Source organism: Acipenser ruthenus, chromosome 29 (genome assembly GCF_902713425.1).
Source record: "Acipenser ruthenus chromosome 29, fAciRut3.2 maternal haplotype, whole genome shotgun sequence".
Taxonomy (NCBI): domain Eukaryota; kingdom Metazoa; phylum Chordata; class Actinopteri; order Acipenseriformes; family Acipenseridae; genus Acipenser; species Acipenser ruthenus.
Genome location: NC_081217.1, coordinates 3,920,919 through 3,933,361, shown reverse-complemented (window position 1 = coordinate 3,933,361; position 12,443 = coordinate 3,920,919). Strand labels below are relative to the sequence as shown.

Genomic DNA, 12,443 nt, shown 5'->3' with positions numbered 1-12,443 from the left:
ACAATGAACCAAGATTTAAGCGTGTTTAGAATTTTACTTAATGAAATGAATGGGGAGGTGTTTAACATGTTGCTTTTTGCATTTTCCCCCCTTGGTGGCAAAGAAAGAGACTGTAAGGTTATATAAACATTTCTCTCGTCCTTTGTAGCCCATCGTTTTACAAGAGTTTTCCTTTGAACAAATAAAGACCCTCCTTTAAAATGTAATGACGTTTGAAATCGAAGTTTCATTTGCACTTATATTCTGACATACAGTATCATTGAAATAATAGTGCTATATCTGGAATTACAGTGCAGATGAAACACAGTCAAACTAGACCAATCCTGGTCAGATCAAGCATCAAGGGAATTCTGCTGAGAGTGGCCGAGAGGATGGCGCCTATTTGAGAGAGAGTGCGATAAGCGTTTTTCTGTCAGATGGCTCTTTAGCTCAGTTAACATGAAAAATGCAAGATCCCTTGAATGCCCAAGATAATAAAAGATAAACTAAAATGCACAATTTTAACATTATGAACTTAAAGCTAGCACATTCTCTGTGAGGCATTTGCAATGCCTCACAGAAACCTCACTTGCAATAATATATCTGTGTATTAAACCCAAGAGAGTGTGCATCACATTGCTGTTGTTGTCTTTAGGTTCGTACGTGATGAAGGTGACAGCGAATGATGCTGATGATGACACCACAGCCAACGGGATGGTTCGATACAGGATCCTGTCCCAGTCCCCACACAGTCCTATCCCCAACATGTTTACCATCAACAGTGAGACCGGGGACATCGTCACAGTGGCAGCTGGACTGGACAGAGAGGTGGGTCTGCTGGGGCACTGGACCCACAATGAAGAACAATTGTCCCACCCTGTCGATAGGCATCAGTAGTACACTGATAACATTTCTGGGTACCACTGCACTTGTGTGATTGCTGCTGCTGATGGGGGGTAATGTTAAATTTAAATTTAAGCAAGTGTTCAGTAAATTGCAGCCTAGTAATAGACAGACTAAGAAAATGTTTTTCTACTTTCACATTGCTAATATTCAGGTGTCTGTTATTCCCATAAATTACTTTAATGACTAGAAGGTCACTTTTCTATAATGACAGTGTGACTGACAAGTCAGTCATCATCCCTGGGCTGCCGTTATCAGTGTCAGTGTGTCTGATTAAGTAGATAATGGGTATTGTGTCACACACGTCTCCCAAGGGGAGGCCGTTTGTATTCCTGCATATTCAAGGCTGCTAATGAATGCCTTGTCCGTGGCTTCAGGAAATTGAGCTCGCCGCCTCAAACACAGTAATTGAAAATAGCAATATAAAATACGTGTCTTGGGCATGCGTTACACATATCAATTACAAAACAAACAAAACATAACCATGAAAGAAGACATGAAAAGTAAATGTATCTTTTTCAACAGCACAATAGTCCATTCTGCAGTAACAAGATGCATTTTGTTTATTTCAATGTTTAAGGGCAACATGTAGGCATAAGTTACACTGGTTTAATATCTCTGTCAAGCCATTAGCCAAAATGTTAGTCTACTTAATTCAGTTTGTTACAGTTTTACCTTGTTGAGTTTTCAGAAGACAAGATTCTACTTGACAGAATCTGATTTTTTGATATTTAAGAATGTCATGCATTATTTATTGACCATTAAAGGCTTTGAGAGTAAAAGAAAAAAAACACAGTAAACATACCCTTGTTATCTAGCATTATTCTTTCGCTTGAATGATGAATGTGTCTAGTTTTCTTTCCCCCACAGGACATGCAAACAGCTTTTCGATATGTGTAAATAAAAAGTGCTTTTTTGCCTCCAGTACCATTTCCTTGGAAAAGAGGTCCCGTGGCAATGTGTGAGTGAGACAGATCCCCACCTCAATTTAGATTTGAACTCTGTTACATTGTGCCGTTTTGTTTTATTCAAAACCTTAAAAAATAAAAAATTCCAGCTACTATCTAACTGCTGATAAAAAATTCCCAGCTTAGCCACAGCCAGAACTTGCTCAACATCCTTGCAAGTGACTTGAATCCCTGCTTAGCAGTGTCTCTGCTGGAGAGCTGTTGAGTGTTCTGTCTGGACTGGTTTTACCTTGTTCAGTCTTAGGGGTATGGGCGTGCGTAAGCTACACAAATAAAGGGATGAGTGCATTTGCCTGGAATACACAAACTCCAGCTACTGCAACTCCCAATCACCCAGTACTCTAAATTGAAACCCTAAATAGAAATCCTGGTAAGTTCCGTTGCTACTGTGATGGAAATATTGCTCCCATTGCATTGCACTTTGGGCAATTCCAGACTTTACTTTGAACTCAATGCATCACATTATACCAGGTGGTAATATGCTCAGGAGTCACTAATTAAGCTCATAGTAAAATTGAGAATGGCTTCAGCTCCATCACTGTTGATATTGTTAAGACATCAACAGTTGTTATTTTGTCTGTGCACAGCCAGACTGTCCTCTATTGAAACAAGAATACAAAAGATCAAATATTTACCAGTTTTCTGCTAAGGACTGCCAGAGGGAAAGCAGAACTAGACATGGGTCTTGTGCAGAGTACAGAGAGATGTAACAAATCAGCATAGTGGTAATTATATGAATTTGAAACCGAAATGCCTCCTGGCGGCTCAAGTTGCAATGATATGACACAACAATGTTCTTCACACCAGAGATGGGTTAGCATTCTGTATAAAGATAGAATCCAAAAGCTAAGCAATTCTATGAGTTTTCATATCAGTCAGTTTACCATCTACCCACTCAGGAGTGCTGCAGCCGGGCCTGGTTTGTAAGGGCAACAGGGAGCGATCTTGATAACCCAAGCTGATCCAAAAGGGTCAAGGTGGTACAGGATATGAGGGCCCAAAGGATCCCTAGAATCACTTCTGCAAATATTGAAGAAGGCCTGCAGATTGTCTCTGAGTCCCTCTGCGATCTTTCCCATCATCAAATCAATAATCTCTCTCAATAACTGTACCGCGGCTGTGTACACAGCTGAGGAACAGGGCACAGGGAGCTTTCTGAACAGCTGACTCTCCTGTATCCGCCAGACTGGATCAGATTAGGAAACGGTGCCAAAGGCCTCTGTTTGGAGCCAGCATCTGAGCCACAGCCACAGATGGTGAGGGCAGGTGGGCCAGGTCTATCGGCACGGATGGGGAGGGGTGTTGAGAGAGCCTGAACAACACTGAATAGGGATACGCAATCAGGTGCACATGTGAACTGTCTGAAGGCAAACCATATCAGGCTTCCAAAATGATTGAACTATAAGGACCTTGGCTTATTCTTAGTCTCGTCTAATACCGACTTGCTTTTCTTCCAGCATTTAGAGATGTTTTACCCTTTGACTTCTCGAGTGGCAGGGAATGTCGTACTTGGTTGAGGAAAAATAGAGCTGGAACATAATTGCAAACTTGTCTAATTAGGCAGCACTATGTAAATGCAGCATTTCAACATGAATCCTGGTGTCAGGGGGTGTCTTAAATAAGACATGAGAGTTGTGAGTGTCTCTTGTCTGCTCCAGCCTGAGCTGTCCTTATTACTAATCCCATTCATCTGGAGTTGTTTCCTAATTAGAATATTTACGCACTAATTAGCAGGTGAATGAGACACTTCAGATCTGTTTTGGAGGCCTAGGAAGGGACTCATTAAGACCAGCGAGTTCCTATTCTGATTGTTTTTGCATGCTAATTAAAATGGAGCTCACGGGTCCTGTCTATTTGCTTGTATTGTTATGTTGTGATTTGTTTGTGCAGGAGGTGGGGGCTTTTTTTAAAATTTAATACACACATAGAGACACACACATATATGAATGTGACTGCCCCATTTAGAGCCTGACTCGGGTATGCAATTCAAGCGTTTGCTTTTTTTGTCAGCACATTTTAATTAGAGATGTTTCAGCAAATTATAATTGAGACATATTTAATTAAAAGCAAGGAGTAATTGATTTACAAGAAAACCCAAAAGATCAGTTTTAATCAAATTATGTGTCTTAAAATGGTGTGTGTTTAATTCCCCGGACTTCAAATGGAATGTGAAAGGAACACTGGTTCACGTTCCATGTAAATGTTCCAGTTCTGCTGTATTGTGGTGTTTTGGAGTAGTGGCCACAACTTGACAATGGATTCCGATGGAATATCCTGGTAAAGCTACTCTATTGGAATTCATATGGATTCCCAGGCATTATTTTTACTGTCATAAAACATAGCCAAATTCCACAACTTCACAGTATATTAAAAGACAAGCGAAATGGAACAGGCTCTTGTTATGGACAAAGCAGTGACTGAAGATCTGATGGGGGGTTATTAATTGACCTCCTTTTGTTAATTGGTCCTTAACTGGTTGACTTTTAGTTTTCTGTTTGACTACCTTAACCTCAAATATAGGTAAATGTATTAAAGTATCCACACAAAGTAGCCAAATGTATGGATATGTGATCGAGTTGAAACACTACACTTGAAGCTACCTACAGTGCCTTGCGAAAGTATTCGGCCCCCTTGAACTTTGCGACCTTTTGCCACATTTCAGGCTTCAAACATAAAGATATGAAACTGTAATTTTTTGTGAAGAATCAACAACAAGTGGGACACAATCATGAAGTGGAACGAAATTTATTGGATATTTCAAACTTTTTTAACAAATAAAAAACTGAAAAATTGGGCGTGCAAAATTATTCAGCCCCTTTACTTTCAGTGCAGCAAACTCTCTCCAGAAGTTCAGTGAGGATCTCTGAATGATCCAATGTTGACCTAAATGACTAATGATGATAAATAGAATCCACCTGTGTGTAATCAAGTCTCCGTATAAATGCACCTGCACTGTGATAGTCTCAGAGGTCCGTTTAAAGCGCAGAGAGCATCATGAAGAACAAGGAACACACCAGGCAGGTCCGAGATACTGTTGTGGAGAAGTTTAAAGCCGGATTTGGATACAAAAAGATTTCCCAAGCTTTAAACATCCCAAGGAGCACTGTGTAAGCGATAATATTGAAATGGAAGGAGTATCAGACCACTGCAAATCTACCAAGACCTGGCCGTCCCTCTAAACTTTCAGCTCATACAAGGAGAAGACTGATCAGAGATGCAGCCAAGAGGCCCATGATCACTCTGGATGAACTGCAGAGATCTACAGCTGAGGTGGGAGACTCTGTCCATAGGACAACAATCAGTCGTATACTGCACAAATCTGGCCTTTATGGAAGAGTGGCAAGAAGAAAGCCATTTCTTAAAGATATCCATAAAAAGTGTCGTTTACAGTTTGCCACAAGCCACCTGGGAGACACACCAAACATGTGGAAGAAGGTGCTCTGGTCAGATGAAACCAAAATCGAACTTTTTGGCAACAATGCAAAACGTTATGTTTGGCGTAAAAGCAACACAGCTCATCACCCTGAACACACCATCCCCAGTGTCAAACATGGTGGTGGCAGCATCATGGTTTGGGCCTGCTTTTCTTCAGCAGGGATAGGGAAGATGGTTAAAATTGATGGGAAGATGGATGGAGCCAAATACAGGACCATTCTGGAAGAAAACCTGATGGAGTCTGCAAAAGACCTGAGACTGGGACGGAGATTTGTCTTCCAACAAGACAATGATCCAAAACATAAAGCAAAATCTACAATGGAATGGTTCACAAATAAACATATCCAGGTGTTAGAATGGCCAAGTCAAAGTCCAGACCTGAATCCAATCGAGAATCTGTGGAAAGAACTGAAAACTGCTGTTCACAAATGCTCTCCATCCAACCTCACTGAGCTCGAGCTGTTTTGCAAGGAGGAATGGGCAAAAATTTCAGTCTCTCGATGTGCAAAACTGATAGAGACATACCCCAAGCGACTTACAGCTGTAATCGCAGCAAAAGGTGGCGCTACAAAGTATTAACTTAAGGGGGCTGAATAATTTTGCACGCCCAATTTTTCAGTTTTTTATTTGTTAAAAAAGTTTGAAATATCCAATAAATTTCGTTCCACTTCATGATTGTGTCCCACTTGTTGTTGATTCTACAGTTTCATGTCTTTATGTTTGAAGCCTGAAATGTGGCAAAAGGTCGCAAAGTTCAAGGGGGCCGAATACTTTCGCAAGGCACTGTATATTCAGTGCTTAATTTATACAGAAAGAGGTGCGGGCTCAAGCAATGACAATAATACTGTTCTTAAGAACCGCACATTCAAAATCATAACACGTTTATTTGAAAGAGTATTGTACGTACTAGTGTTAGATGTTTACAATCACATATTCGCCATCATATACAAAGTAGTAGTACGTGCAGATAAATTCAGCTAATGCCTTGATCAGTTCATAACCTAACCTGAGATTCTGATGCTCTTCAGGAACACCCCACGCCATAGCTTAATTCTATACAGAACATACACTGCCTCACAACTTAGTAAAAGGTTACTTCATACTTAATAAGGATCTGGGCAACATTATGTATAAAAACAAAACAAAAATAAAATAGCCTCTTGGTTAACCCGAGCGCCAACCCGAGTGGAATGTGTTTGTCTCAATGGATTATAACCCTATGTCTGGGGGCATTGGGAAAATTGTATTTCTCAGTGGCAGCAAAGATTGCTTATTGCTTTGTGACACGATTTAGCAGGAACAGAGATCTATAAAAAGAGATCTATAAAACTCATTATACTCGATTCTTTTGTTACGTGCACAGTGAGCGTAGGTATACTGAAATGATTATGGGTGTGCCTGGAGCCAGACACGCACATTGGCACAGGTTTCACCAACATTTTCTACAGATTGTTCTATTGCTGCTGCCTCTGGTCCTAACTTAGTGTAAACATCACTTAAAAAGGCTGTTTGTATTGTGTGTTCTCTATTAAATAAACAGTGTGCTGCACTGTTTGTACTTTGCCTGACCTTGGGAGACCACAGATTACCTTGCTGATTCTTTTTTAGCTGTATAAAAATGCATTTTCCTCGCCGTAATGTGCCTCCTCTGCACCACTTCAGAATGCACAGCTCTTTATTAAATTAGAAATCAAATCTTCCTTGTAATCTGTAGAGGTTACACTGATGAAGCCGCTAGACGAAACATGACTTAGAAGTTTGACATTGGAATGTATGTTTCAGTGTTAGAAGCTATGGATAAATACACAGAGGTTCCTATTTCACTAAGAGAATCTCCTCATGCTGTGTGTACATAACAGATCAGCTCATATGCAAACTAAATGAATGGAAACACACACAAGCATAAAAGATATGCCTGGGCAGCACAGTACCTGCAAGAATCCTACTATGGTAGAGCTTTCAATCAGCACACATTTCTTACAAAACATACCATGGGACTTTGTCTAGCCCCCTGTGAAATGTACCTGTCTAACAAAAACAGTGAGTGGGAGTTCTTGACACAAAAGAGGTGGGGGCTGCTTCTTACTTTTTTGTCCAGTGTGTTTTTCATTTTGCTTTTCTTTGCCAACGGGAGCATTCGGTGCCCTCTAGTGGCCACAAGGCTGTATAGGCTTTCAATTTCTAAAGTTAGCACAGAGAAGCCCTCTTGGCAGTCAGAGTGATTGTGAGCTGAACGTCTTTGCTTTAGAATGCCTCACAGGTCATGGGACAGAGAGAGCAAGATTGCAACGTGTTAGAAGTTAAAAAAAAATATATATATATAACAAAACGAGGCTTGAACACTCGAAAAAGATTACAATAGTCGTCCCCCCCCCTCCCCCCCCCCCCCCCACAGGAACAAAAGGTAACTTATCTTCAATACTAAAATAGTAGTCGGCAGCCACCTTTTCTCATTTTTATTAAGACTCACCTGCCTGCCGGCCGTCTACCATGTCTGAACATCTTGATTAAATGAAGCAACAATATTGCAGTGGCGCTAAGGGCTTGCTAAAGTGGCGGCAATATAAAGTACTATATTTTACCTCCTCACATGTTATCGGTAGCTGCAGTAACCTGCCTATTTAGTCCTGACAAAAGCATTTAGAAATTTCAAACAGCGCAGACCTTGGCATGCCCTACTTGATTAATTATAGTTTTAATAGTAATACAGTGTTATAAGAACATATAACTAAGGCATTTATAAACCGTATAATTGTGTTATAACATGACACCAAGCTTAACACTGGTAATGTGTCATTAAAATGTTATTGTAATAAACTGTTATAACTTAACAATAACCATCATGACCTATACATGTTTTTTTTAACTGATCCTTAAATGTGACCATCAACTATCACATCTTTTGCTGGAATGTGTCACTTGCTGTATTTCTGATTTTAAGTTGTTCATGTTGCTGTTGCTGTCATACCCATCCTGGCGATTTCTTGACCAGTATATGTTTTACTCCTAAGGAATGCTTTACCTCACTCTTGCTGGTGTTTTAATCACATACATATCCTGCCACAGTAACTGGAATGAAATCAAATCGAGAGACGGTACTGTATATAGTTTTACAAGGTGGTTTAGCTAACTCATAGCCGTTTAGCTGTGAAAAGACACAGAGTACAACAGAGTGTTTCTTTTTAAAGTGCCATGGCTCCCATTAAAATGACTGATGACACCCTCACACCACAGGCATACTGGGGGACAGTTAGGCTTTAACAAATGTCTCTCTCACTCATAACATACACTCTCGCTTTATAGCCCCTAACTTCACAGAGGTGGGGTGATGTATTTTAAAACCATTACTGCAGTAGAGATGTTGGCTACCGCACAAAATACAAAGCTGTCATCTATCCAATCCAGGCATCTATCTGTCTGCATGTCTGCGTACCTATAAATCTTATCGATGGCTGCCATATGTGTTTACCTATATATCTTTTTCCTTCCCATTACATAGAAATGTATCCCTGTGTCTGGGTGTTTTGAAACTATCTATCTGCATGTTTTTTTTTTTCAATCAGTCTTTCTGTCTCTCTTTCTCTGTCCATTCTGTCAATTTTATCAGTGTTACTTACCTTCCTGGCATCTGTAAATCAATCTATCTAGCTCTTGTATATCTGTCCTATTTCGTCAGATTCTTGATTGTTATATTTCTATAGGAGCTTGTGTCTCTTGTGCAAATGTTTGTTTGTTTTTTGCCTTGCAGAAAGTTTCTCAGTACAGCGTCATCATTCAAGCCACCGACATGGAAGGGAACCTGAACTTCGGCCTGTCCAACACAGCCACAGCCATCATTAGTGTGACAGACATCAATGACAACCCCCCAGAACTGACTGCGAGCACGGTGTGTAGCTATACATCATGCGGGTGAAGCCTGAGACCTGGAGCTGCATGCTTTAACAGCTCATGCAAAGTGGTGTTGCCCCGGATCACTCAAGAGTTTGCTAACTCAATGAGTTATATTCTTGGCAAATACATACATTGCAAATGAAATGGAGGTTTAAAACAAGGGATAGGATATTGGCAGACACGTCGCATCAGGGTGACTGGGAATCCAAACTCTGAGCATTTATTGTACTCACAGCCCATCAGAAAAATATGACTTATCAAGTACTTATTTATAGTATATGCAAAAAATTAAATTACCTCGCAGACTTTTGATATATAAAAAAGTAAGTTTGATTGTCGTAGAGCAATTGGTATGGAACAGTTGCTTATTTTTATATTGGGCATGGTGAATCTGTGAATATGTAGCATTATAAAATATAGCAAGTGCGCTGAGCTAATGGGTATGATTTGAAGGTAATGAATAGCATTAAGTTGATCTCCAGAACTGATGGCAAACCTGCACAGTCACAATTCAATATCCGCTGTAGGGTCTGGCCCCTGGCTGTGTTAAGGGGCTGTTCAGCAGGAGAATGATGCATAGGCCTGAACACACGGTCTGGATCCGAGCCGCGCTGGAGACACAGGATCTCATGCATCTCTTTGAGCTCCGGCTCTGGAGGATGTGAAGGCATGCAAGCAGCCAAGGCCCTCATCTGTCAGGGAGCCTCTCAGATTAACCTGCCTACTTATCAGCACTGCACTGCAGCATTTGTCAGGGATTATACAAAAAAATATATATAAAATACGGTATGTGGGCTCATTTTTCAATTCTGCAGAGCAAAAAAAAAAACATGCTTTTGTTTCTGAAAGGAAAAGTCGTAAAAATGTAAACGTTACAAAAAGCCTCGATAAATAAATCAATAAATTAAATAGCATGTACTGCAGCAGCTTTTTAAATTAATGTTCTGTGTTGAAAAAAAAACCCCAGGAGCTATCAATAAGAAAAGAGTCTGGGGGTAACAGCCCAGTGAAAATGAGTTGAAATTGGAAAAACTGAAAAAAGGCATGTTGCATCACGCTTAGTCTATCCAGCAAGGAAGATAATATATATTTTTTAAAAGACATCATTATAAAATGCATCAAACCATGCATTGCCTTAAATGTATTTTTTGAGAAATAAAACAGTCCCTCTGTGTCAAGCTCATTTTGGCCCATGTCTGTCCCTTCTGGTGGGTAATGGGGCTCCCTTGTGCCCAGGAGGCAGAGAGCGGTGATGCTGTCTTGGAGAGTAAATTATACCTATTCCAGAAACGCAGGAGCATGCCGGCAACCAGCAGCATCCCAGTGATAGCAGGCAATGAGAAACTCAAAAGGTAATTTTGTTCTTGTGATGGATTCATTTAAACAGGGAAGAGTGCTTCTAGAAGGAAGGGAGCACTTAGCCTCCTGAAGGAGGGGCTGGGCGCATACAAAGGTCAAGGGAAACATCAGAGTATCTCATCACAAGGGAGGACGTTGGCTGGTGTGGAGCATTGACAGGGATGAGTGGCTCAGAGCCAATTGATTCTGTACAACTGGCAGCAAGGGCGTGCTACCAAGCAAAATCCTTAATATATTACCATACCATTTAAATCCCAGCATTGCATAAATTGCAAAACAAGCCATTTATTATGCAACGAGGGCAGTTGTTCGGATCCCTTTGTTCGGTAGCTGAGCAGAGAATCGGAATGAGGTTATTTAAGCTCGTCTCGGAGACTACCCCGAGCTCTGGACACTAATATGATGAATCCATTTCAAAGGTGAAGAAACACTGAATGAAAATTACTAGTTAGCTAATTGCTAGAACAATTTTCTGCTGGTGGGGATGGGAGTAATTGGACAAGTTATTAAGCTAGATAAAGGTGCCTTTACTTTATGTAGTGAATACAGAGGTTGCTGCCTCTTCACACTGGGCTCCCTGCAGACTGATCGGATTAACACACTGCCTAAAGTTCTTCTGGCCTTGACCTGTGGGGTTTGACCTCTTGGCTTCTTGTTAAAAGGTCCCTCTTGCATGCAGCAGAAAACATGCAGTATTAGGATATGTAAGATGTTCCATTAGTGCACTGTTCAGGTTGTTTTAACCCAGTGACATTTTAACAGAAGAAGCTTTCTTCCCCATTCCCTGAATAAGCACCCTGTTGCGCTACTCAGTTTATATTAATAGTGCATCCATGAATTGAGAATGGAAGATGCTTTAAGATAGTTAATGGCTGGCATACGTTGCTTGCTAGCTGGCCCCAGGGACCATTAGGGTTTATGTGATGAATTATTTTAGAGCTCTCCAGGTACACATTAGATATTATCAGGTGCCTTGAGCAGCATGATGAATTCACACTTATCACCACAGCTCATCTATTGCAAAGCAAAGGCAAGGTAGGATGTAAGCAGGGAAAGGAGCAAAGGTTACTGCACAGTGAGACTCAGCGGTAGCGCACCTTGCTCTTTTCTGTTTCCAAGACTACAAGAAGCTACAAAGCCAAAATAAGGTTTACTTAACCCATGTCAGCTGCAGAGAATGTCTTTAGCCTGCAATTCAACTGCAGCATTACTGCAAACTGACACCCCTTTAACACATCACAGTCATGTTTAGCAGCCGTCTGACTTCACTGTTCTGCAGTTTATGCCAATTCACTGCACTTTCACAGTGTAACTGCAGCTGTTTTTCATACTGGTTTTACTAGATCTCACAAGCAGTCGTATGATAAAACATAACCTTGCTATAGAGACACTAGAGTTGGATTCACAGTCACCTGTTCTTACCAGCCAGAACAGATTTTCAGTTCAATTCAAGTTAGTAAGAAAAACACCTCTTAAGCAGCCACCGATGTTCAGCCCCCTTAGTTACTTGTCAATTCAGGTTTAATGTATGATGATGGCACATGATGTATTATATCTTTATTGTGAGACATACTGGAGTGTATACAATTCCATAGTTTTTTCATGTTTGTTTTCTCTGAAATGATTGTTGCGAGCTAGTTGGCCCTAGCAAGATGACTTAAATCCTGGCTCCCAGAAGGGAGGTGGCACTGTGTGCTAGGCCCCCAGGAGGCTTTCTTTGGCTGCATGCCTCAAGTACTTTCTGGAAAGGCACTGGTTGGTGGCAGCTGTTTTAGAAACGAAGGAAAGAAGGAAGTAGATAATCAGGCTGCCTGTGAATGATAGCTTGAAGAATTCGCCCACGAGGCAAATTATTTTTCAGCATGAATAAAGCATTATGGTCTTTGGATGTGCGTTACCAATTTGAAC

The 12,443-nt window shown here is 40.8% G+C and overlaps 1 protein-coding gene across 2 annotated transcripts in view; it reads left to right on the top strand.

Moving 5' to 3' along the window:
- Positions 1-12,443, top strand: part of LOC117432253 (cadherin-4-like) — a 239,481-nt gene that overhangs the window by 204,455 nt on the left and 22,583 nt on the right. For both annotated transcript variants that reach the window (XM_059003810.1, XM_034053898.3), the window contains 2 exons: positions 635-807; positions 9,034-9,171. In XM_059003810.1, coding sequence (XP_058859793.1) covers positions 635-807; positions 9,034-9,171 — 311 coding nt within the window. The remainder of the gene's footprint in view (positions 1-634; positions 808-9,033; positions 9,172-12,443) is intronic.